The following is a 27561-nucleotide window of genomic DNA, read 5'->3' as shown; positions in this document are numbered from 1 at the left end:
GCAAACTCCCTAGTGAATTTGTAAACTCCCTAGTGAGTTTGCAAACTCACTGATGGGTCAGGGAGTTTGCAAACTCACTAGGGAGTTTGCAAACTCACGGATTTCTCAAACTCCCTGTAACATATATATTCAGCACAAATACCAAAAACTGGTTTGCCATGTCCAGCCAATAGCCATATAGTTTCACTCTCCTCTCACTTGATATGACCCCCCGCAGCGGAGACGGCCCTCTCTACACAGTACACAGGGACGGAAGGACTTGCATGTTTTGATGATGTTGGCGGTGTCCATCGCCTCCATGTCTTCCCATGTCTGATGTGCGCCTTTAGGGCCTCCAAATTGGGATGGAACATTCCCTGGACCTCCTGCAAAACGCTCCAGATGCCTTAGTCGACGGAGTTCAGCTCGGATTACTGAGGGGGCCACATCTCCTTACGCATAAACTTTGATCAATTTTCAGCAAGTAGGTACCCAAAGGCTGGTGCGCGTTTGTGGCCATATCGCGATGACAGACGGGGGTCGCGCACCCCCTCCAAGGAAGTCGCGGTGAAGTACGTTGTCCATGTGGTTGGGTGTGTGAACCGTCGACGTTGCGCCCCAGGACCACCCGGTGGCTGGACAGGTGCATCGCGGCGCACGGCAGGCCCTCCGAGCAGAACCTGTTCCCGATCGTGCAGGGCGGCCTGGACCCGCAGCTGAGGCGCGAGAGTGTCCGCCAGCTGACCGAACGCCAGGTGCCCGGCTTCGCCATCGGCGGCCTCAGGTGCGTGCACAGAGCGAGCTGCCGCTCTCGCTCCGCCGTCGCTGGTCGCGCACTCATCAGCTCCTGCTCACGCCACTGTTGGATGGGCACACCCAGTCGTTCCGAGAAATTGACAACCCTATACTCGTATAGTTACTGTCGTTGTTTGTCTATATGCTGCCGTTGTCGTTTGTCTATATATGATGCAGCGCCACGGCTGCTGTCTGTGTGCGCCGACAGTGGCGGCGAGGACAAGTCGCACTTCTGGCGGATGGTGACCATTTCGACGGACGGTCTGCCGCGCGACAAGCCGCGCTACCTGATGGGCGTGGGCGTTGCCACCGATCTGGTGGTGTGCAGTGCGCTGGGCTGTGACATGTTCGACTGCGTCTACCCAACCCGCACGGCGGTAAGACGATGCCGGCCGCAGCGGCCTACCTCTGCCTCGGACTCGTGGTCAGTGGGCGAGCCATCTATCAGAGTCCCATTGAACAATGAAGGTACAGCCCACCACTAAAGTAATGTAGGGTTTTACCAATCTCAACGGCTGGCTTTGACTGGCGATTGTTTAATGCGGAGTGATCGAAAAGAAGATGTCAATAGCTGAAGTTGCAGCTGCAAGGGTGACGATACATATAAGCTACATTCAAAGTTTCATTGTAGTCTGGCTAATCGCTCCTAAGCTTCAGAAGCAGAACATACCCGTGACTGAAACCCCACATTACTTCTGCTGTGGGACTGTACTTTTTCCAGTAACCGATATCAACCAGAACAGTGTACTTACAATAATATCAACCATAGAACACTATTGACTAGCAATAGACAAATATAGACATATATATATATATATATATATATATATATATAATATATATATATATATATATATTATATATATATATTATATATATATATATATATATTATATATATATAGATATAGATATATATATATATATATATATATATATATATATATATATATATATATATATATATATTATATATATATATATATAATATATATATATATATATATATTATATATATATATATATATATATATATATATATATATATATATATGTCATTAAACACAACAGCATGTTTGGTGTTATTCAGCTTTTTTGTTTCATTTTCGAGACATCGGACAGTACTTCTTTCCTCATCGTTCAAAGAGAAAAGTAAAACCAAAAGAAGCAATGGCTGCGATCGAGATTAAAGTTTTCGTAAATCGGTTACTCATTAGGATCTAAATTAAAGTTCGTTCATAATTCGTTCGCTGTTATATTTATCTTAGCTTTCGATCAACATTGATCATCATCAGAGAAATGAATATACACAAATGATGGCGCGCAATATATGTCACATATTAGCATTTCTTCAAACATTCCTATTTGTTTCATGGCACCACTCTTTCGAACACAAATCTACATCCAGCTAAACACACAGGTCATAACATTGTTACCGTGAATATTCACATGGGATCGTGCATAACAGCAATAAACCGTCACAATTCACAGTTGACACATCGTTTCAACTTTCACGCATTACATCATTGTCTGTCGAACAGTGGAGTGTTTGTCAGAGTTTTCATGTGTGTGTTGATGATGGGTGATGTGTCGCGGATGATGATGGTTTCAGTGATGGCCAGTCATCGTTTGTCGTTTTGTCGCGCTATTATTGTGGTGTTGTTTGTCAGTAATTCTCTCGTGAGTCGGGTTCCGTGCTGGTCATGAAGATGTGCCTTGTTGGTGACTTGGGTCCTCCGTCTTGTAAGTGCATTGTCAGTCGGCGGCTCAGTGATGTAGTTGCGTGACCAATGTAGTATACGTTGCGGGTTGCACAGTCCTCGGTAGAACACTTAAAACGGTATACTACATTGGTTTCTTGCAGTGGTGTAGTGGTCTGTTGATTGTTACGCATTATGAGTGAGGAGGTCCGTGGTGACTTGTAGTAAATTTTGAAGCGTATGCGGTGCTCAGGATTGACCGGAGTGACGTTTTTTGTGATGATGTCACGCATAGCTTTTTCATCTTTTTTCCAGGACGGTGTGAGGGTGTTTCTGTAGTATATGTCTATGTTGGTAGCTTGGTCGTTTTTGTTGTGCATCATGTTTGTCGACTTTGTCATGTACTTGTCAAGAAGGTCACGTGATACGTCGTCAAAGTCACTATTACTGTATCCATTGTTCACCAGCATCGATCTCACTCGCCGCAGCTCACTGTGGATAAGTGGCCAGGTAGAACAATGAGTCAGAGCTCGACGCACATACGACCGGATAACTCCTCGCTTGTATGAATCGGTACAGTCGCCTTTGGCATTCATGCAGCGTCCCAAGTTAGTAGCTTTGACGTGTACCTGAGTTTCAAAGCTGTCATCCTTGGCATTTATTAAACTTCACGAGGCAAATCCATGAAACATGGCTATTCCTAGCCTCAGGTCAATTACATGCAATGGTTGGCCAATGGATGTCACACATACCTACATGAACCTCATACGCGGACACATGCATCACTAGTCACAATTTGTTCACAGTCATCACAGTCGCTATTTGTTCTGTTCCAAAGTGAGCCACTTGAACACCTCTCTTTTAAAAGCAGTGGGTTGCATATCACGCATTGAAGATGGTAGTTTGTTGAATGCAGTCACAATAGAGTATAAAAACCTTCGCCTACCCGACTCAGATAAAATGCGCGGTGTCACAAGTTGATCAGAATGCCGAGTAATGCGCCGATGAATGTCGCGTCTGGTGGTAAGACTATGAGAGAGCGACTCGGGTTCCGACGTACATCGAATCTTGTTAAGAAGGGTCAGTCCGTGGTAAAGGTACATGTTCTCAGCTGAGAGCCACTCATATTGTCGTAACACATCATTGATGTGGTCATACTTCCTCCGTCCAGAGATGACTCGTGCGGCGAAGTTTAATATCTTTTGAATGCGGCCTAACTGCGTTTTGTTGGTGGACCCATAGACAATGATACAATAGCGCACAATCGACAAGACTAGACCTTCCACCAGCCGGGCCAGGGTCGACTGCGGCAGACAGTGCCGGGAGTGGCTGAGACCACACAGGATGCCGGTGCACCGGCGCACCACGTCATCGATATGGGCAGAAAACGTCAGGTTCTGGTCAAACAGTACACCCAGGTTCCGCACAGTGGGGGAACCGGCGACAATGGCACCCATGAAGTTGATACGGACGGGTGGAAGCCGCTGAATGTTATGCCTAGAGCCGATGACTATGAGCTGCGTTTTGTCTGCGTTCACTTTCAAACCATTTTTGCCAAACCAGTGAGACAGCTTGGAGAGAACACTCTCCATGATGAGCACTAGGGAGCTAATGTCGCCGGGTCCCCCCGCAACAAGAACCTGAGTGTCATCAGCGTATTGCACTATTTCAGCCTCGCCGTCGACGTAAAGAGACATGTCGTTTGCGTAAATTGAATATAAAAGCGGACCTAAGGCCGATCCCTGGTACGTGCCAACAGGGTTTGGAAGTGGTCGAGATAAGCACTGTGTTCCGTCTGACCTTTGGATGCGGACCTGTTGGTAATGGTCGCTCAGATAGCTCGTAAACCATCGCACGTCCACACCGTACAAACGCAGCTTGTTAAGAAGGCGATCATGTGGGATAACATCAAAGCATTTTGACAAGTCAAGTAGTGATAAAAGAACAACATCGCCGCGATCCATCGCACTGAACACTTTGTCGGTAACAGTAAGAAGAGCGGTGTCTGTGGAGTGATTAGTTCTGAAACCGTGCTGACATGGTGCGAACAGGTGGCGCGAGGAGAAGTAGTAAAAAAGCTGCTCATACACAACACGTTCAGTGATCTTTGCGATGGTCGGTAAGATGGAGATAGGTCGGTAATTTGAAATGTCTGTTGATTTGGCTGACTTCTGAATAGGCTGCACGAACGTCAGTTTCCATGAGCTGGGGACACAGCTAGAGACGAGGCTAGTATTGACAATGTGCGTTAAAACATGACAAAGCGAGGACAGGCACAGCTTGACGAAGCGCACACACAGACCATCAGCACCACACGCCGTGCTACTGCGCATTCTGCCTACCACCCGCCGCAGGTCGTCTGGACATATGGGGGAAACGCTAAAAGCCCCAGTACCAACACGCGGCAGGCGGGTCGGCAGCTCCGGGCCGACAGCTGTCACCTGGCGAGCGGTCCTCGGACCAACCTCCACAAAGTACCGATTAAGTGCGTCCGCATCAGCATCAGGAACGGATCCACCACTCCGCTTTGGTGCCACAACGGGCTGCACGCTTCGCCACATTGCAGCCGGTCCAGCCCGACGCACCCGCCTATCCAGCTCCTCCCGCGTGTCTCGCCGTACTGCGGACTGCACCTGGCGGTTCAGCTGCTTATAGGCGTCGCGGTGTCCGTCTCGGAGTGCCGCCCGTCTCTGAGCCATGAGCTCCTTGGTGGCGTCTGTAACAGGCGGAGCGACAGGATTCCTGACCCTGACTCGTTTCTCCGGCACCATGCTGTCCAGGATGGGCCGTGTGATGGCGAGAAAATGGACCCACTGTTGCTCGGGATCGTCGCTCGCATACACTGGAGTCCAGTCCGCCGCTGCTAACTGGTGGTTAGCCTCAGTCGCATCGAACCTGGACCAGCATCTGGTGGTGATGGTGCATTTTTGCAGCCTCAGATCGGGCACGGACATTAGCACGCGCGACCAGTTGTGAGGACTGTAATCACAGTGGACCACCCCGGCCTTCGAGACACTTTGCTGGTTGGTTACGATGACGTCGATGGTAGAGCCTGACGTCCGGAAGGTAGGACCAGCGATGTGCTGCTGCAGGGAGTAGCCACGCAGGAGCTGCTGGAACTGCTCCGTCGCTGTGCTGTTGGCGTTCATGTTGATATTGATGTCTCCGGCGATGATGATTGGGCCGCTGTGTCGTGTAAGTATGTGCTGGACCTGTTGCTCGAGCTCTGCCAGGTCAGCTGTCACACGGGTCTGAGTCTGGATCGGTGGCCGATATACTGCGCACACCATGACGCTCACTCCGCCGGCCCGAACCCGGACCCAGAGGGTCTCCAGTTTAGTACCGGCAACGGGCCGGTCGGGCGTATCCACGGTGGTCACCTCGAGTGGGGCTCTGGTCGCTATGGCCACTCCACCATAACCCCTCCCGTCGGGACGGTCGCGCCTGCTCAGCTGGTAGCCGGGTATGGGAACCAGTCTGTTGTTGGTCGCAGGTTTCATCCATGTCTCGTTCAGGATGACAAGGTCAAACCCATGATCAGCTATGTCATTTCTCAATGACAGGAGCTTCGGTTTCAGGGACTGTATGTTGAGCTGTCCGATGTATAACTGGCCAGGACGGTCGCGCACTCTCCAGCGCCGGCCACCTTTGGCCCCGCGTCGCCTGCTCCGCACCCCTCGGCAGGTGCGTCCGTCCGCATCGCCACCCGAGGTCACTGCTGGGTCACAGCGGGTCATGCCCCGGGGGCGTGTGACCTCTGCGGTCGGATCGGCAGCCAGTTGGCGGGGTCGAGCGGGTCTGACGGCGGCAGTGCGTCCGCGCAGCAGCGTGTCGGCCGTCTGGGACGCACCGCCCGGGGCGGCGGAGCACCCGGCCATGAATCAATAAGTCGAGGAATGGTAGTTTGTTACTGACGTTGAGCTCTGTGGTGAATACAAGACCTGAACGTCACGCACATCTACAAAAATATCATCGATGTAGCGGAAAAAACATAGATGGTCGCACAGCGCTATCAGACAAGACTCTGTTTTCAATGTGGCACATGAAGGCATTGGTGAACAGGACGCCCAGGGGGGGGGGGGGCATTGCCACGCCATCAATCTGGCAGTACATTTTACCGGAAGGGCACCGGAATGGGACCTCCAGGGTGCACGCACGTAGAAGGGCCTCCAATGTCTTTCTGGGTAGTTTTGGTGCGGCAAGGCTACCGGAGTACCAATGACTACATATTAGGGTACCCATTTTTGGGTCAATTTTTCAAATTTTAGGTAGGGGTGGATTTTCCCATTATTTGGTCTATTCTGATTGCATCTGTGCCAAAAATAGCGAAATCAAACGATTTCTAGGGGTCGCGAATTCAAAATGAAAATGCCAGTTTTAGCGAAAAGTCGACCAAATTAATGCTATTTTATTTTGGAACAAGGTTACCATGCCAACAGGTCGGAGTCACTTTTCCCATTATTTGGTCTATTTTGATTCCATCTGTGCCAAAAATAACGAAACCAAACGATTTCTATAGGTCACGTATTCAAAATGAAAAGGTCAATTTTAGCGGAAAATCGACCAAATTAACATTATTTATGTTGGGACAAAGTTACCATGCCAACGGTTTGGTGTCGATTTTATCATTATTTGCTCCGTTCTGGATCTAGCAGTGACAGAAATAACGATATCAGACCACTTCAAGGGATCGCGAGCTTGCATTGGAAGTTTTAATTTTACTTGGAAAAATGACTTTATATGAATGGATATAAATGCGCAAAGCCAATGTGTTGCAGTGGTATTAATGACTGTTTGACACCGTGCAACATTGCTTTAGTTGTAGGCACGGTGACTATAAATACGGTGATCTCATCTGGATTTGGTCACGTGATCATTTTCGAGCGCAGCGCACGTGCAGTTGTGGCGAGGGCACTTCCAGAAATTCTGGATCCATGCGATTTTGGAGCCAATGTAAAGTCTATGGGGAAATGGTTCATTTTTATTTGTTTTTCTTATCACACCTAAACTTTCAAGTTTTTCTCAAAGATACACCCTGATTCATGTGTAGAATTGATTGGTCTTTCATATGGTATCAATTTTAGATTTTTATCGGATAATTTCAAAAACTACTTACCATTTAAACTACAAAAAGAGGTGATTGCGGCTAAGCATTGCGACAGCCATGTCATGTCATTGGGAAATTACGATTTCTTGTGCATCTTCATTTTAACTGTTCTCGAAGCCAGTACCTACTGGATGATTCATGCGTAGAATTTGTTGAACTTTTGTCTTTTGTCACTGTTAATGCCTTTATGAAATAATTCATCAAATCATTTCGCCCCGGCCGACATGAACGCCGCTGTGAGCCGGTTTTGGCGTCGGGGAGAGAGAGAGAGAGAGAGAGAGAGAGAGAGAGAGAGAGAGAGAGAGAGAGAGGGGGGGGACGGGGACGGGGACGGGGACGGGGACGGGGACGGGGACGGGGACGGGGACGGGGACGGGGACGGGGACGGGGACGGGGACGGGGACGGGGACGGGGACGGGGACGGGGACGGGGACGGGGACGGGGACGGGGACGGGGACGGGGACGGGGACGGGGACGGGGACGGGGACGGGGACGGGGACGGGGACGGGGACGGGGACGGGGACGGGGACGGGGACGGGGACGGGGACGGGGACGGGGACGGGGACGGGGACGGGGACGGGGACGGGGACGGGGACGGGGACGGGGACGGGGACGGGGACGGGGACGGGGACGGGGACGGGGACGGGGACGGGGACGGGGACGGGGACGGGGACGGGGACGGGGACGGGGACGGGGACGGGGACGGGGACGGGGACGGGGACGGGGACGGGGACGGGGACGGGGACGGGGACGGGGACGGGGACGGGGACGGGGACGGGGACGGGGACGGGGACGGGGACGGGGACGGGGACGGGGACGGGGACGGGGACGGGGACGGGGACGGGACGGGGACGGGGACGGGGACGGGGACGGGGACGGGGACGGGGACGGGGACGGGGACGGGACGGGGACGGGGACGGAGAGAGAGAGAGAGAGAGAGAGAGAGAGAGAGAGAGAGAGAGAGAGAGAGAGAGAGAGAGAGAGAGAGAGAGAGAGAGAGAGAGAGAGAGAAGACCAGGGGCCATCGGTGAGGCGGCGTACCCGCGCGGGAGCTCCACGCCAGGTACTGGGAGCGGGCTCGCCTTTTCCTCGTAGTGACCCATCAAGGCTGGGCAGCGGCGGTACTAGTTTCGCAAGGGACAGACATGGAGCGACTCGGGACTCGTCTCAGTCCGGCCGCTACCCAGCCGCCCGCCGCGCCTGGCCGGGCTGCTGCTTCGCCGGCCGGGTGGCGCAGGCGGCCCTCCCGGCTCCCGCCCGTCTGGGATGCGCTCTCCAACCGCAGGGCGTCGGCGGCGCCCAAGAGGCACAAGAATAACGGCGGTGCTGCGGGCGGCTTGTGGGGTGACGGTGCCGCGCTCCTTCCCCGGCTCCTCGCCGTCCGTCCCCTCTCCCCGATGCCGTTTTCTTCCAGGGGAGGCGCCCCGGCCGCCGTGCCGGGGCGTAGCGCAGTCTGTGCTTTAAGTACAGCAAGATATTCACCCAGGCTAGATTAAGGTCACAACAACCTAGGATTAAGGGTGGCTACAGACTTTAGACTTAATGCAGACTTAACATGAAGGTATTATATATGCAACTTAATGACACACATGGTATTTGTTCTAACCTTCTCAACAGAAAGTGAACATGTCAGGACAGCACCCCTCGATGACCATTATACTCAAGGGGTGTAGGCACTGATATGAGTCACTAGTTGGCTCTGTGTCTTTCCTCCTGCAGGAAAAAATATATGTGTGATGCCCAATGTGAGGTAACTGCATATTATAAAGCTGGAATTATTGTACAAAGTTATGACAACACAAGCAAACTATGCATGTTACTGCTCTTGTTATTGCTATATTGATATGAGACCTCACAAGACACAAAAATATGCATGGTAAAAAAGGGAGCAACAATACATTTCAAATGTAGCTTGTCGTTAAAATGATCATGAATTTCACTACATCAAAAGTGAATGAAATTAAGTGATAATCAAAGACTGGAAAAAAAGATCAGCATAACTACATAATATGTCTTGTTTCCAAAGCTAAAGTATGATCCTCAATGTTACAAAAGTTGGTTGACTTTAACAATAACTTTGAATAAAAAAACAACATATGGTAAACAGTCACACTTCAAGGAAATCGCAAGATACATCCAACCTTTGACATGCCCTGTTTGGAATGCTGTTAACATGCTATGATCTTCACAGAATAGGTAAAATCAACTCAAAATATTACATTCTTTTATTACAAATCATATCTTCCCATGAACTTCATTATTGTGACTGCAGAGCTCATTCAGTCAATCAGAGACTGTGCAGAGACTTCATCATTCAAACAATCAGAGAATCAATGTGCAGAGACTAACACTTTAAAATCTAATGACATTTCACAAACATCTTTTATGCTACAAGCTTATGCTTACCAAACACTTTTTCATGACTCAAATATGGTGGTGTTTATTTTAAGTGAAAACATTCATCCAGCACTAAGCAGATTATTTCTAAGCTCCACAAAGTCCCAATTTCTGTTATATTTCGCTTGGAGTCACTTCATAGTTTGAACTCAAAGTGCCTTGTGGATTTACCTCAGTTATGTAGGTAAATCCACAAGGACTGATGGGCTTTACCTCAGTTATGTAGCTGCTCCCTCAATTTAAGTTTCTCGTTAAATTTCATTGAGGCGTTGCAAGATGGGCTGTAGCCAAATTCACTTCCCTGTTTGGCTGATGCTCATAATACCTGGACATTTTTAATTCCAATTTTTGTAGCTGTTAACAATTGATGAAGGCCCAAGTACCTAGACAACAATGACGTTACAGAGGAAACCCCTGGCTGTGTTTCACGGGCGCGCTGGCGCTGCCAGCGCAATCTGTGAGCTAGCGTCAACCTCTGGTAGTGTTGGAGGTATAGGCTTGTTGATGTCTCTATGGAAATCAAAAGTGGCTGGCAAGTGTCGCGAAACACCACCCTTATTTTTGCACAATAATGGTGTGATAACTGTTGCTGCAAGAAAATATAAGGTGAAGTGAAGACGTGAAGTAAAATCAGGTCAGACATTAATATATACCCAAAAATAGCAGTGTATGGAGTACCTATATTCACATTACCAATAATATGATGCACAACAGGCCATAGAAAAACAGGTGAATATGGAATTGTAACCCAATTTCAATATCAACATGGCACTTGGCATTAACAGTAAAACACAAAGTTTTTGATGTTAAATCAACAGAGAAAACTCCTGAACATAAACAAAATGATCAGAATGTATAATAAGGATAAAAGTATAAATAAAAATCGACGAATGAGCCTATCATCGCCCTCACACATTTACCACTCCCCATTCCACGCACAGATTGTTTACCCCTTGGCTTACCCCGTGTTCGCAGTCTCCCGGACCACGAAGATTCTAAACGCCGTCCGACCAATCACGTTCAAGATCAGCGGGGCTTGGCCGCGGTTCTCGAACGTCATTGGCCAGATTACGCAGAATCTTAGTCGTCAGCAAAACTTTGAACACGGGGTTATATTTTTCGCTATGGTAACAAAAGCGCCAGAATTGACTACCAGAATTGGATCCGAAGGTCAAGTGGGTCACGTGACTGTGCAGTTCAGATGGACAACACCTGGTTGTAGGTATATTCGACGTGCAGCGATAAAAGAGAGCACCAAAAATATAATTTTGGTCAATGAACAGCATAGGTATGCTCATTTACACTCACTGTGGCTTAGATAGTCATTAGTACCTACCTACACAAGACCGTTACTCTTAGAACGACTGGCTATGTAGTCGTCAGAGGGCTAAAATAAGTGATCGAAGCTTTCTCATTAGGACCATTTAGTTTTCAATGAGTCGTCTTATTCAGCAAAAGAAATGACTGAACCCCAGGACGTAAACAATGAATATTGACACAATCTGGGTGGGAGGGGCATTTAAAGCCGTTACGGATGTGATGATATAATTCGTGTGTCGTATTGTAACGGAAATATGGCATGCAGTAGATAAATAAGTTGCTAATGGCCTATTTATATCTATAACGAGATAAAAACAGCACCGAAGCTATGCCGGTATGCATGACCTATTGCCAATTCGCTGGCCGACCTCCCCTAGTCCCGGAGTTGCAGACACGGCTGAGGGAGGGGCGCAAGCTTTACACCACCGGTTCAGACGCCAGCAGTTGGGTGACTGCTAGCTGTATGAGTGTAACTTTGCCCCTCTCCCACAAACACCCACACCCACATACAGACTTTTGTTGAGACTGTTTACATAACTATTGTTGACTTGAGACGGGTGCAGATATCATGTCATGGAACTAGTGCCTGGTGATGGCCGCTGCCAGCAGCATCCTTGCAAGAAATAGTAACGGACCTTACGCTGCACTCTACATGCCCAGTCCAAACCCTCAGATGGTACTGATCTGAACTCGAATGGCATTGGCTAAAGCTGAAAATTAGGAAGGTGCCGAGAGCTAAACGACTCAGCCAACTCCGAGGCAGATCCGTTTACTGACTCCTGGCATTGCCTGGGGGCCAACACATTGGGTGGGCCATGGACCTTAGGTGGCGGACCTAGTTCTCCTCGTCTTCAGCCTCTGCACGCACACTCCTTTATATGCCGCCGCGTCCTGGTTACCACCATACGGCCCATGCAGGATGAAAATCTTCTGCTTCATTAGGTTCTTCAGATTCAGACGCCAATTACCTCAGATCACAAGTGATCTGTGCAAGGAGCTGTGAAAGGTCTTCGTCACGTATCAGCTATGCACGTATCAGCGCATGGCTAGTCGCCCGTGGTCGAAAATGCAAAGTCGTAAATGATGTGCATTGTATCGGAAACTCTTGCACTTAGCCCGCGACCGCCTGGGGGGGGGGGGTCGGATCCGACCCCCCCTCCGTTTTTCTTGAATAACTCAAGAACCGCTTACGCTATCAACTTGAAACTTGGCATACCTTCTCCCCCATCAATTTGACGTCTTCTGTGTAATTTTTAAGAAAAAATTTCCAAATTTTTTTGAGATATATCGATTTTAGTGATGTAACTACACGGCGTTTTTAGTCAAAAAGTGGTAAATGTTTAAAAAATCGCCAAAAATCAGGGTTTGAAGCAAATTGCAAATTAAGGACATGAATAGACGCAGCTCAACGAGTTCTTTAAAATGGCTATCTCGGATTTTCCTTAAAATGCGTTTTTTACCCCTAAAAATTCAAAAAACTACATTTTTTGGAAAACAGCTAATAAAATCCAAAATTTTGAGAATTTCCAAAAAACCGGAATATATGTTATAGAGCTCTATTAGAACATTAGATGTCCCAAATTTCAACTTTCTATCTTGATTTTTGACCCCCAAATTGTAAAAAAATAGCTCCAACATGCATAGGGCATGGTGACGTCATAAGCATTTTCGTGAATTAGAGGCACTTCTGAACATTGCATGTGAAAACAAATGGCACCACTAGATTCCTGGGACAAAGCTCGTCTAGAAAAGTGCATTTTTATGTCAAAAATAAAAAGTTGAAAAATTGACCTTTTTTCTCAGCCCTCGTATGGTATAAACAATTTTTTATGCCTTCAATGCACATTTATCACCAGCACAGTGACTTTGGGTCACATATAACCATTACCACCGGATTCGGCGTGAAAAATAAGCCATAAAACATGTGTCGCACGCCTATGTAGCAGAAAGTGAAAACCGTGACCTTTCGTGACCTGACCTGACCTTGACCCGTACTTAGTATGACCCCTATACGCACATGGTACCTTCACTAGGCCTTTGAGGTCATTTTTGGTGAGTTTCGAGCAGCAGCTATCGATTCCGCTGTCCGTAAGCCTAATCATGCAAAACCCCAGAATTTGACCTTTGACCTGACCTTGACCCGAAAGTTGACCTCAATCTTAAAATCTTAAGAGTGCTTTGGGAAGGTCTCGTAGAGACCTTTCGAACGCCGCCTCGCGGGGCTCGATGCGACCATTGGTTCTCGAGATAACAGGGGGGGGGTCGGATCCGACCCCCCCCCCCCAGGCTGTCGTGGGTACGGAAATAGCCCAGGCGGTGCCGGGTTAAGAACGGTGTGTACTCGTATCTGTCCCCACTGAAGAAATGGAATAGTAGGTACATGGTTGGTAGGCATGGAAAGAATCGACGCTTTGGAGTTTATGTTTTTGGATTAGAAGTTGATATTTTTGGGTAGAACACCCAGATTTATTCTACCTTGTCTCATAGGTGTATTACATCGTAGCCGTCAGCGACAGTAGCGGTGGAACACCTTCAATTAAGGGGGGCACTGCCGACTTTTGGTCCCATTCTTTCCATGCAACGCCCCTAGGGCTAATGTTAAAATGCCAAAATCAAAGGGGGTACGGTGCCCCGGTGCCCTCCCCGTTCCGCCGCCTGTGGTCAGCGATCAGGACGGCGTTTCTTGTGGAAGTATACGGTCAAAATGGTTTGATCGTTTTTTTTGAATTATACATGGTTTGAAATCCATTCGGAGCTATGATCTGTGAGATGTATCCTGACCTAATTTGCGGAAACTTTAATTGTATGGACACAAAAAGCCTGTCATAAACTGAGATGTGGCAACTGAAACGTCACATTTAAGTTTGACCTCACAGGTCATCAAAGGTCACCAATACCAAAGGTCACCGAAGGTCACATGAAGGCAGAAGATATCAAAAATGATTACACGCCGACCAGAATGATAGCAACAACAGGAGCAAAACATCACGGCGCTTTTCACCAAATGTTGCAATATCGACTTGTATTGATCGCTAGTAAAGCATTGAACGGGAACCACGTGATAGAGCACATCGATCTGGACGAAAAAGGAGCTTTCAATGACCCCTCTACCCGACTTTCGAAACAAAAAGTTTGCCTTTGGTGCGATTTACTATCAGCGTAAAATAGACATATTTCTAGATAAATACGCAAATTTCAATCTCAATTCGCGACCCCTAAACCACCTTTGATTTCAATAAACTTAAGTAAAAGACAAAACCGCGTTCTCTAAGTTCTAAAACTCTTCGTTATTTTAGTTTAATTTTTTGATCTAGTAACTGGGCTTGCCATGATCGGTAAAATGACTGATTGCGAAGCGACTTCCTCTACAGTTTGAAGCGAAGAAACTTCGGGAAGATGCCATAGGTCTTGCATGTTGTAAGAAACTTATGATCTAAGATACATTTTTCTTTTTTTCTTTTCCGTTGCAATGTAGGAGAACACATCCTTCAGACGTTTTCTTCCGTAGTCGCGGACTATCAAATCATGTAGTTTGTCCTTTGATGGTTTTAGAAATAGAATAAACTTTAGTAAAAGACATAAAACCGCGTTCTCATAGTTCTAAAACTCTTCGTTGTTTTAGTTTAATTTCTTGATCTAATAACTGGGCTTGCCATGATCGGTAAAATGACTGATTGCGAAGCGACTTTCTGTACAGTACTGTACAGTACAGAAAGTACTGTACTGTACTGTACTTCCTGTACAGTCCCAGGAAGTCGCTTCGCAATCAGTCATTTTATCGATCATGGCAAGCCGAGTTACTAGATCAAGAAATTAAACTAAAACAACGAAGAGTTTAACTTCGGGAACGCGGTTTTATGTCTTTTACTAAAGTTTATTCTACTTCTAAAACCATCAAAGGACAAACTACATGATTTGATAGTCCGCGACTACGGAAGGAAACGTCTGAAGGATGTGTTCTCTTACATTGCAACGGAAAAGAAAAAAGAAAAATGTATCTTAGATCATAAGTTTCTTACAACATGCAAGACCTATGGCATCTTCCCGAAGTTTTTTCGCTTCAAACTGTACAGGAAGTCGCTTCGCAATCAGTCATTTTACCGATCATGGCAAGCCCAGTTACTAGATCAAGAAATTAAACCAAAACAACGAAGAGTTTTAAAACTTCGAGAACGCGGTTTTATGTCTTTTACTAAAGTTGATTTCAATATTTTTGGCATCATTGAAATCAGGAGCCGCGAAATAATGGGAAAACCACCCCCACCCTGAAATTTCCAAAATCGGGAAAAATGGGTACCCCTAATGACTATGTATACTCCGGTAGCCTTGCCGCACCAAAACTACCCAGAAAGATATTGGAGGACCTTCTACGTGCGTGCACCCTGGAGGTCCCATTCCGGTGCCCTTCCGGTAAAATGACTGCCAGATTGATGGCGTGGCAATGGGCTCCCCCCCCCCCCCCCTGGGCGTCCTGTTCACCAATGCCTTCATGTGCCACATTGAAAACAGAGTCTTGTCTGATAGCGCTGTGCGACCATCTATGTTTTTCCGCTACATCGATGATATTTTTGTAGATGTGCGTGACGTAGATCACCTGGAAACACTCAGAGGTATGCTGGAGGCCGAGTCAGGTCTTCTATTCACCACAGAGCTCAACGTCAGTAACAAACTACCATTCCTCGACTTATTGATTCATGCCAAGGATGACAGCTTTGAAACTCAGGTACACGTCAAAGCTACTAACTTGGGACGCTGCATGAATGCCAAAGGCGACTGTACCGATTCATACAAGCGAGGAGTTATCCGGTCGTATGTGCGTCGAGCCACTGGCGGTCGCAGCCGCTAGCAAAAGGGGGGGCCAAAGTCACACTCGCGGGACATAACATTTATCCGTCACCGGGAGGGGGGGGGGGGGTGATCGGCTAATTTTTCACGTCCACGAGGCGCCGCACAGTTGGCATTACTTTGCTTCATCCATCTCATTCTTGCGTGAAATCTTTGAGCTCAATTTAAGGCAAAATCACCAGTTCCATTAACCGTCTCACGGTGTGCCCACCGGTCGGGCCGCTGCACACAGATCCATCGCAATTTCAAATGTGGCCAAAACCTCGAATAATGACCATTTGTAAATTCCTTCAGTGAGTGATTTTTTAACACAAAACGGATTGAAGCATCTGAAATCACCTTCGGCATATTTTTTAACCACCTGATCTCCGCTCACCGCAGTCGTGAACCTGGAACTTCTACGGAAGCGCATGGTAGACCCAAAAGACATGTGAAACGCGCGCAACTTTGAGTGACTGTAACATTGTAATAATTTGATCGAAACCGCAATAAATGGGCATCGCTGTGTTGCATGGTTCGTGCTGAAAATTTTGGTACCAAAAATAATGCTTTAGCTCGTCATCAATGCCATGCTAAGTGGCAATGTTGGGGCACATGCATCACAGTCCGCATTTTCACTCATCGCATACTTGACAAAGACCTACAAGAAAATCATCAATCACCCCCCAAAATTCGAATGGCTTAAAATGAGCCTGAGAACGTTCACAAACGGTTCCCGAAAGAATTAGCTGGGCATCAGTGGTCAAACTTTTGCTATGGGGGTAGAAGTGATGTGATGTCGGGCGGATTCGGCCGGCCGGCTGACCCGCGAGTCAGCATCAGCTGTTGCTAAGCTGGGTCAGGGTCGACCGAGGTCAATATTGGCTGGTTGCCAGCGGGCGTCTGCTTCCATTTGGTGAGAGTATGAAAAGTGCAAAATATGAAATTAATCCGACGCGTTTTAATATGTGCGCCTTTACTTTGAAAATTTTTCACAAATGCATTGGAGGTAAAAAATCAACATGTAAAAAAATTCTATAATTTTAGGCCTATAACACGTAAAATGATGAGAGGGTTCCAAATCTGGTCGCAAAATTCAAATCGGAGAACATTTGACTCATGTTTTGGCCAAAAACTGTCCAAATGTGCCCAAATTGGATATTTTGCCTATTTTCGACAGTTTTTTTGCCAAAACAGGGGTCAAATGTTCTCCGATTTGAATGTTACGACCAGATTTGGAATCCTCTCATCATTTTACGTATAATAGGCCCAAATTAGTAACGAGTTTTACATTTTCATTTTTGACCTCCAATGCATTTTTGAAATTTTTGCGCACATAGTAAAACGCGTCGGAATGATTTCATATTTTGCACTTTTCATACTCTCACCAAATGCAACCAGACGCAGGAAGGGAACCGATGATCTCAGACAAAAGTGTTTTTTTTTACGAGCCCTAATATAATCCCTCTTCAAAATTTCGCGTATCGCAAAAAATGTGGTTTAACCCTAGAACGCCTAGGGGGGGGGGGTTGTATCAACCCCCCCCCCCCCCTGAGGTTTTTTCGAAGTGCACGCTAAACGGCTTGTCGTAGCGGGCTGAAATTTTCAATACCCTCTGGGGCAGCCTTTGCGCATCTTTTGCCGAAAAAAATTGATCTGGTCATGTCAGGTCACTGAGTTATGACGTCATAAGAGGTACAGCCTCCGGCCGGATTTTCACAAACTGAGTGCCAACGCCCGAGGTTTCCTGCCGGTGGTACGGACATCGGTTGATGGATCGTGATGAAACTTCCAATGCATGTTGGGGCAAGTATTGGCTATCGTGTGGTGCAAGAAAATTGACCGGGTCAGGTCAGGTCACGGAGCTATGACGTCACAAGAGGAACAGCGTCCGGTACTATTTTTGAAAAGCGCCCGAACCACTATTTTGCTAATTCTTGTCACCTCAATGGGAATATGCAGCAATATTAGCTTCTATAGGGAGCAAATGGACCTCCCAAATCCAAAAATACAATCAGATTTCAAAAATTTAAATTTTGATTTTTCGAATTTCTGCCGCCGACTGTGACCTTGCCGACTTCCGGCGCTCCCAACGCGCCATTTTTAGAGCTAGGGAAACGAAATACATACCAAACGATAGAGAATTGATCAAGGAACACGATAGTGAAGGTTTCAAGTCGATATCTCCCACCGTTTTGCCGCAATCGCCGCCGAAAGTTGAAAAAGTTTGATTTTTTCGGAAAATTTGACCTTTGACCGGTCATAAGTAGGTCAAATGTTGACCTAGGACCAAAAAATATACCACCAATCGCGAGATCTCGTTGAGAGCAATCCGTTGGTTTTTTCCGCTAAGCTCTACGACCTTCCGTTTCGAAACGCCAGGGGGGGGGTCGTAACAACCCCCCCCGGTCGTTCGTGTTATGAGAAATGGCCTGGTCGTGCGAGGGTTAAAATGGCAGAAATATTTCTCATTTTCTAAGAGCGTGATTCATCTGCTTTCATTTGAGCCCTATATCACATCTCTAGCTTCCGTAGTTTTTGCGCTAGAGGTTTTGTCCACATTTGAATTCGAGATGGACCTGTGTGCGCTGCACCATGGCGACGGATCGGTGTAGCATAGGTATACTGGAAGGTCAGGCACGCGGATTCATGACCTTACCACTATAAAACAATTCGGAAAAGTACAGATACCTCTTGCTAAAAAGTACAGATACATCTTACTTTGAACAAGCATGTGAAACCCAGAGAGCATTTTTAGACTATGACATTTACCCATATACATAGGTACCTAGTTGTGTGGCAGCGGGAGAGAGTAGGTACACCGACCTCTGGAGACCCCCACAGGTTCCGAGCTTTCAGAATCGGCATCTGAGGGCCGCGCGCGACTCCTGCGGGGCTTCGCAACGGCTCTGTTGGGGCTCACTCAACCTGCCTAGTCCTACTGCTAAAAAGACTGGCCCTGAGCCCTAAGGACTTCATCAGTCTCTGCCAGCCCCAGGACCCACACCGGCTCATGGGGTCCCGACGTCGAAATATGGGGGAATCAGCGCGGGACCATCAAAAGCAATCTCGATCAGGACCAACGTAAGGCTGTGCCGGAGACTGCGTGAGCCCTCTGATCTTCAGAAACCCACCCATGTATGTTTTCATGTAGAGGCCAGTTTAGGGCCCTCAGAGACCAGTACAGGGCCTGCAAACTACAAAGGCCAGTAGTTTGAGACCATCAGAGACCGAGTTGGGCTCTCAGAGGCTAATGTGGGTCCTTACTCATTACAGGCCAACATGGGCCCTCAGAGGTCAGCGTGGGGCCCTAAAAGACCGGCATGAGCCGTCGTTGGACCCCAGAGGCCAGCAGAGGGCCCTCAAAGGCCAAGATGGGCCCTCCTCAGAGGTCAATGCAGACCCTTAGAGGCCCGCATCGGGTCTTCAGCAGCCAGTGCGGGGCCCTTATTGGCACCTAAAGGTTCGTCTTGGGACACCAGAGACAGAAATAAGGCCACCAGAGACCGGTGTGAGACCCTCAGACGCCGGTTGGGACCCCTGAGGCCGGTTAGGGGCCCTCATAGGCCAGATGTGGGGCCTCAGAGGTTGATGTAGGCTCTTAGCGGTCAACGTGGGCGCTTGACCGCCACTGAAGTTCCCTCAGAGGTCAGTGTAGGATGCTCAAAGACCGGTGTGGGAGCTATATTAATAGCTTGGCGTGTTTTTTTTAGCCTCGTGACGATCGAATAATTGCCAGGGCCCCATACACCTATATGGGGGCCCATTGGTTGTTTGAGGGGAGGGGGTCAAATGATATGATGGCCCCCTTTATTGACCTTTGGGGGCATGGCCCTGATACCCCCCCCCCCCCGCCCCCCGCGAGTCGCGACCGCCACTGTGTACACATTACACACATGCCTCTGAGATTACATACTAGCTCAGGCAAACTCTATGCAGGCCCCGAAGGTCCCACGCTAATCCTTAAGAAATCAAGCCGGCATACGGCATCACCACCGGGCTTCTGAGGTGCACAGCACCAACCCATGAGGTCTTACTTTAGTGTCTTGGAGCCAATCTCCTTTAGCAGGGCCCACCCGCCACTGCCGAAGAGGGTCTCATGCCAGCCATTGCTGAATGCTGGGCCTACGAGAGCCTTAAGTAAACCCACGCTGATATTCCATATAAGATCCGGCCATACTCGTGAACCGGTGCCAGCGACGCTGACCGCCAAATTGACAGAATGCGAAACTGAGCCCACTCATGAGTGAAATTTACGTCCTTTGATGGCGCAAGAAAGAAAATGAAACATACGAAAAGCTTTTCTAGGACTTGTGTTCGATCTGAAAGGTGGGGCCAAAAGATAGTATGGCCCCACCTTTCAGCACCAAAGGGGGGCCATGGCCCCCGTGCCCCCCCCCCCCTGCGACCGCCAGTGCGTCGAGCTCTGACTCATTGTTCTACCTGGCCACTTATCCACAGTGAGCTGCGGCGAGTGAGATCGATGCTGGTGAACAATGGATACAGTAATAGTGACTTTGACGACGTATCACGTGACCTTCTTGACAAGTACATGACAAAGTCGATAAACATGATGCACAACAAAAACGACCAAACTACCAACATAGACATATACTACAGAAACACCCTCACACCGTCCTGGAAAAAAAGATGAAAAAGCTATGCGTGACATCATCACAAAAAACGTCACTCCGGTCAATCCTGAGCACCGCATGCGCTTCAAAATTTACTACAAGTCACCACGGACCTCCTCACTCATAATGCGTAACAATCAACAGACCACTACACCACTGCAAGAAACCAATGTAGTGTACCGTGTTCTACCGGGGACTGTGCAACCCTGCATTGTATTGACGTAGGCAGACACTCCACATACACTGTGGCCATGGATGATATAACACTGGATTGGTGTCTCGTGGAAATTAACATTGGGATCCGCGACATTGGGATCAGGCCTGCCATCTAGCGAGATAATTATCGTAAGTTAGGAGCAAGCCGAGTGAACGCCATCTCTCAGCATTATGACACACGTGGGTGTGGTGTGTTAGTTGGCTTGAAATGCATATTCCCACGAGTTGGAGGTAATCTTACTGGACCTGAGACGACAAAAAATGTCTTAAATGCTTGAAAGCCAAAAACGTCAAGCAGCCTTTAGGTAATAACGAAAATAAAATGCGTAAGACGGTGTGTATTGAAACGCCCAGTCCCATCGGCTTCTACGACCTTTTATATGGTCATTTACTCAGTTTCAGTTTCAGTTTCGTTTATTTAGGGCTTGTCCACAAGTGGCTATTACGGCCCAGTCAATACATGATACACACACCCACACACACACACACATATACATACATACAATATGCACGTCAATATAAAGCAACTGGTCGCCGCCAGCCGAACCCGCGGCAGGTCGAGCACAGCTGCGCCCGCAGCCGTGGCCCGCGTGACTCTATCGGAGACGGCGGCACGCGGGCGAAACATGGACCGCAGCGAGTCGGGGGCGCCGGCGGCGTACAAGGCGCGCTGCACGTTCACCGCGTCACGGCGTGCGATGATCTCACCAATGCCGGGCCAGCCGAGCGCGCCGAGGGCGGGGGTGATGTGGTCGAATTTGCGGAGACCAGAGACGAGCCGTACAGCGAGATGGATAGTCCTCTGCAGCCGGTGCAGGCGGGATTTGGAGGCACCACCCCAGACTGACGAGCAGTACTGGAGGTGGGGGAAAACGTGGGTTTGGACGAGGATTTTAAGGATGTCAGGGGAGAGGTGATGGCGAATTTTGAACAGTGATATAAGGATTCCATTTGATCGCTGAACGATAGAGGATATATGTGGCTCCCAGCTCAGGGTTTGGTCGAGGAGAACACCCAGCACCTTGATGTGTTTTGTTGGCCGAATAGTTGCATCATCTACGTTAAGGGTGAAGTTTTTGACTTTATCAACTGAATTTTGAGTGCAAAGAAGAGTGAAGCAGGTCTTCTCTCCATTCATTTTTAAACTGTTTAAGCTAAACCAGCGTTGAAGTTGCTGAAAGTTCTCCTCGGCCCGGGACTTCAGCACTTGGATGCTAATGGGATTGGAGGGTGCTGAGTCCAGGATTTGGGTGTCATCCGCGTAGGATATGAGTCGGCCATGGGGGAGGAAGCAGGTAAGGTCGTTGACGAAGATGAGGAAGAGGATGGGACCCACGATGGACCCCTGGGGAACACCGTGGGAGAGTGGGAGGGCCGTTGAGGAGCGGATGAGTTGGGAACGGCCAGAGAGGTAGCTGCTGAACCAGCGGGATGAGATGCCATACCACTCGAGCTTGTTCAGAAGCATCGAGTGGTCGACACTGTCGAATGCCTTGCTCAGGTCGACTGACGTCACCGCGGCGACGTCACCACCGTCGACCCTGCGAGCCGCCCATTCGACAATGTCGAGTATGGCATCTTCAGTGGAGTGGGATGGGCGGTAGGCATACTGGGATGGGGAGAGGATGTGGTTAGTGATGAGGTAGGAGGTGAGCTGAGAGCACACAACCTTTTCAAGGATTTTAGAGAGAGATGGGAGGATGGATATGGGGCGGTAGTTGCCAGGCTGGTTGGGGTCACCGGATTTGTGGATTGGTGTGACGATGGCAACTTTCCATGCGTCAGGGAAGGTAAGGGTGGATATGGATGAGTTGATTAGGTGAAGGATGGGCGGACCGACTGCAGGGAGACAGCTTCTGATCGCAGCGATCGGAATGCCATCAACCCCAACAGCCCTCGACGCACTCACAATGGTACAGCAGTTTGACAATATGTCATACATATTTGGTAGGCTTATTCCTTCTTCTCGAGTTTCGCCCGATTTTCTTCATCTTAGTTAATGTTACGGCACGTGTCATGTGCCAACTTAGGGGTGTCGAAATTGTTCCACATAAAGTAACTCCGCAATGACTGGGCCCATTACAGTAAAACTTCGTCAATAGTTAGGCAGTAGGCACCCAGTGGCCAATGCATTTCCATGTGTCACTATGGGGGTGCTACTGCACGTGCGCACGTGCGGGGTGCCGCATCCATTTCTCAAGAACGGCTGGGCGGATAACACTCAAACTTGGTACACAAATGTCACATCGATGCTCGCACTGCAGTGATCAGTGCTTACATTGGAGCAGAGTCATTAGGAAAACGATAAAATGAGATGCGTAGTGTTTATGACTTTCTGTTCCAGCAGCTGATTGATCCGCAACAGGAGATCCCTGTTTGTGAAGGCTTCGTCTCCCTTTTCCACTCCTTGTTTAAAGGGACTATCCCACCTTCTAAAATGTTGTTAAAACCAATTAAATTGTGCCCGACTTTATAGATTGGATGACCAGGAACACGGTTCTGGCATTCATTTTTCATTAAACATCTTAGGCTTCCCATATTCCAAACACAAACTTTCAAATATGTGACGTCACAGCCCAAAATTACCTCCTTCCCCAGGCCACATTACTGTCATAAAGCTGATTCTTTTAACTCTGTAGGCACCACAACAAAGTTCGGACCAAGTTTTAAGCGATTTTTCAACGAACAAACCCATATAAATCAGAATGACTAAACGAGGTGACGTCACACTAACGGTCGCTCCATGTTGAAGATAGGGCCTTGTACAAGGCCCATTTTCAAATGAAGGGAACGAATTTCTTCAACACCAAGAGGCCGCGGGGGTTGCAACCTAGATAGATAGTGGTTTCTGAACCTCGCCGCACACTTGGCTATCTCAACTCAAACCCCATGTTAAAGGTGGGATAGTCCCTTTAAAATAGCATTAACAGTGTACGAAGAAGATCACACATCAAAGTTGTTTTAGGCGGCTATCTTGGGCCAGGGCTGCGGAGTTGTAGTCAGAGCCAGCGGTTCTGTTCCGACTCGGAGTCCGTTTATTTTTAAAAGCTGTAGTCGGAGTATGAGTCGAACGTCACCGAAAAGTCATCGACTCCACAGACTTACCGGGGCTGCAGAGTCGGAGTCAGAGTCGGAGTCTGTGTGAATCGACAGTTCTGCCCGGAGGAGTCGGAGTCGATACTTGGATACCGGAATCGGAGTTGGAGCCAAAGTCACTGAAATTTCATCGACTACGCAGCACTGGTTGGGTCCTTTTCATAGAGCGTTTCGAATGACATGTTGAGCGGCAATGACGTTAGCAATTCCGTTTAACTTTTTCATTAGACTTATAGATAGTACTTACGTTCGTTTTGTTCTTTGATCGGACAATTTGTTTGATTTAGGCCTAGTATACTGCCTTGGGCCAAGTAAAGACTGATGTGAAAAATAGCGAAAACGACACGTGCTGGCGAAGTCTCCAATACCTCCCTGTTTCACGATTTAATGAGGAAATAACATGGAACTGCTTTCTTATTACTGACCCTGCACATAAATCTATTAATTTCTTCGCTTTTACTGACATATAAAGACATAACCTTTTGAAAAATTGCACAACAAGCCTGCTACTACGCCACAATCCCGTGTGTCACAATCACGGACGTATAAATAAACTGGACTGACGATCCCAATGGACCTCCTATGGAAGATAGTGAAGCCGACAAGGCGCCATTTTACGTTGCCAAAAACCCGTGCTCTGAAAGGTCATCGAGCCAATACAATTCGAATTGCGTCTAAACGGATGATCGGATCGAGATGCTGGTGGTACCGTTCGACGGGTAATGCTTTGAGGCAGGTGATGATGCATGTCACAGGTCATTCGGTGTCACGTGGCGCGTGCCACGTGCCGACAAAGTCAGGAAGGGCAAAAACCTTTAAGCGACGCTCCAAATTAAACGGTGGACGGCACAGGTGCCAAATTCACAGGTCATTTTGACACCATGTCAGGTATTTTAGACTCGCCCCCTCTCCCAACTTGAAAATCGTTTCTAGTCCCTGGCAAGAGGGATGTCGCACATCCCTACTAGGAGGTTGAAAGCTAGGTCACTATCATAATTCGTAAAGCGGGACAACCCAGGTAAGCATCTTTGTTACCTTTCCTTTGGCTTGTACACACCGGCAATCAGTCACCATCAAAGTCGCTCATCACCAGACATCCTCAAACAGAGGCAACATAGAATCTCAACTTGACCTCGTTCCAACCACAGCCTTGGGCTGGCAACAGTCTAGCATCTGAGTGACCTACACCTGACTGAAGTGACTTTCGATGAGGGCCTGCCGGGTGGCACCTCTGTCGAGCACAGGACCGACGTCTTAAGCAAGATACCTATAATTAACAGGTAGATCCGATGTTTTGAGTAAAGCCCACGTAAAGCCCTGGTGACGTCACTGATATTTCTTATATGGAGAATTTCAACCGTAAGGAAAATATTTTACATACAAAAATTTGTATGCTATTATGAAAAAAATACAATCTTTCAATTCCACCATGAAAATTATATAATTTAATTAATAAACTCGAAATCCTTTGAGTGTTTGTCCCAACCCCCTGTTATACCTTTGGTCACGTGACTACCATGATACACTTTGCATTTTACAATGTTATGACTTAAATGGAAGTAATAAATGCTGCAAATGTATTATTTATGATGTTTTAGGCAGCAATCGTGTGAATATATCCTGAAATTATCAATAATCTGCTGAAAAGAAGTCACGTGATGTTACCAGATTGTGCTCGGACAGCATCTTCTTGAATTTCGATTTTGAGTACTTTGTACCTCCATTGAGGCCTAATAACGGACGTTTTTAGTTATAAAATGAAGCACTGAATCTAATGAGGGCAAAATTTAATCATTTTTGCACTTTCAGGCCGGGCTATCATGGCATGAACTTCGGCAAGTTTGTGTGTAAAGCCTATGGTGAAGGGAAAACTTCACGCCCGGCTGACGTCACAGACCTCGGCTACCAAATCGTGTCCGGTGGGGGTCGGTCTTAAGCTTCTGGCAACTCTACCGGCTGCGCGACCTCTACATTAGAGTTGCAAAATTTCCCTACCGCACTACCGGCATGCCGGTAATTTTTCACTACCGCAGGTTTATTCGTGGTATCTGGCATGTCTTGCCGGTAGCATGCCGGTATTTTTGATTTTGTGCCAAAAAAAATTATCAGCAAATGATTCAAACTTTGGACACTAAGAGGCTCTCAAATTGTAGTAACAGCAATATTAGCCACTGCAAGATACATTTTGTGGTAGAAGTTCCATTGCTAAGTGTAGGGGTAACACATGGACCTCAGCATTTCACACTAAATTCACAAGGTTGGTTATAATTAGAATTAGAATCTACTGTGGTCTATAAAAGGAAGAATACTCATTCATGTTGCAAAAGCACGATAAACTAGTAAGTCTAATGGTAGGTAATACGTATAGCACAATAAAATAAATAAATGTTAATGACAACATTCCCTAGGGGAAAAGGCAGAATCAAAACACCCAAAAACACAATGTTTGGAAACTGGCCTTGAGTCCTGAGATCTTGAGATGTGGTCTGAGAAACTCTACAAAGAATTTGACACTAAAATCCAGCTGAAAAGGCAGGTGTTAGGTAGCCCTGAGCCTGACTTTGGTCCCATAATTAGATGAAAATGGATTTGAACTGGCATTTTGTCTTATCTTTACAAGAAAACACATCATCCAGGCAAAATTGACAAAAAGTGGCGCAAATCATTAGACAACCAAGGATTTACTTTTAAGATTCTCTCTCCCCTAATGAATGGATGTAATCTGATGACGTAATATTTATTCATATACCCTTTTGGTTGAATAACTGAAGAGAAATGAATTTCTTTGCAGTGAATTACACTACAATGTTGATTTCATTATAATCTAATATTGTGTTGGATAATTTTTATCAATATAATCATTCACGAGGCAGTGGCTTGCAGTCGTTGAACTCTTTTTTTTTGCAGCGTTTTAATCAGCTGGTTAAAAGCCTCTGTTATGGCGCATCTGTTTCGAAATCGATAACCTTGTGTTTGTTCCCGCTTGAGGTTGGAGAGGATGTGAGAGGATGGAAGATATCGTTATTCGTTTTTATACATATTATTTGGTGACTATTCTCAGGACCAGTGAGTTATTAACACATTTTTTTACATGATTCGTATCTTATTCACGAACCAGCAAGCCATAGTTGATAGGAAAAAGTAGATGTTGATCTCGCTTCCTCAGTTAGGAAGATGGCCGAATCTGTACTTGTTTACCTATGTTTTGACCATCTAGATTTTAAACATTTGGCTGGTGCCTGCAACATTTTAGGAGAATATGGAAAATTAGAACACCTGTAAAATGTAAATGTGATTACTGCTCACTGTCCAGTCTTCAAAAACACATTTCAGTAATTCAAGTCCTTTTTGTCCTCACCTTTTTGATGAATGTAATAGTTATTTGTAGGCAATACTTCTTTGAGTACAGGTGATATTTTAACAGTTATAGACTGGAATTAAGTTTCAAAATTGTGGGTATTTGTGGGGCCAACTCAGCCAAAATCAGCCTGCTG

General features: G+C 47.3%; 1 protein-coding gene and 1 long non-coding RNA gene across 2 annotated transcripts in view; one reads left to right on the top strand and one right to left on the bottom strand.

Annotated features, from left to right (window-relative positions):
- Positions 1-509: 509 nt before the first annotated feature.
- Positions 510-27561, top strand: part of LOC122374030 (queuine tRNA-ribosyltransferase catalytic subunit 1-like) — a gene marked incomplete at its 5' end in the record, with an annotated part of 111749 nt that continues 84697 nt past the window's right edge. The window contains 2 exons of the mRNA XM_043352536.1: positions 510-763; positions 983-1151. Coding sequence (XP_043208471.1) covers positions 510-763; positions 983-1151 — 423 coding nt within the window. The remainder of the gene's footprint in view (positions 764-982; positions 1152-27561) is intronic.
- Positions 7471-9933, bottom strand: LOC122374032. Its single transcript, XR_006255140.1, has 2 exons — positions 9722-9933; positions 7471-7763 (listed from the first exon to the last, which is right to left on the bottom strand). It is a non-coding gene; the product is annotated as an uncharacterized LOC122374032 (long non-coding RNA).

The sequence above is a fragment of the Amphibalanus amphitrite genome, unplaced genomic scaffold (assembly GCF_019059575.1).
Source record: "Amphibalanus amphitrite isolate SeventyFive unplaced genomic scaffold, NRLGWU_Aamphi_draft 001589F_arrow, whole genome shotgun sequence".
In the NCBI taxonomy this organism is placed as follows: Eukaryota; Metazoa; Arthropoda; class Thecostraca; order Balanomorpha; family Balanidae; genus Amphibalanus; species Amphibalanus amphitrite.
Note: the sequence above shows the minus strand (reverse complement) of the source record. Positions and strands in the feature narration are given on the sequence as shown.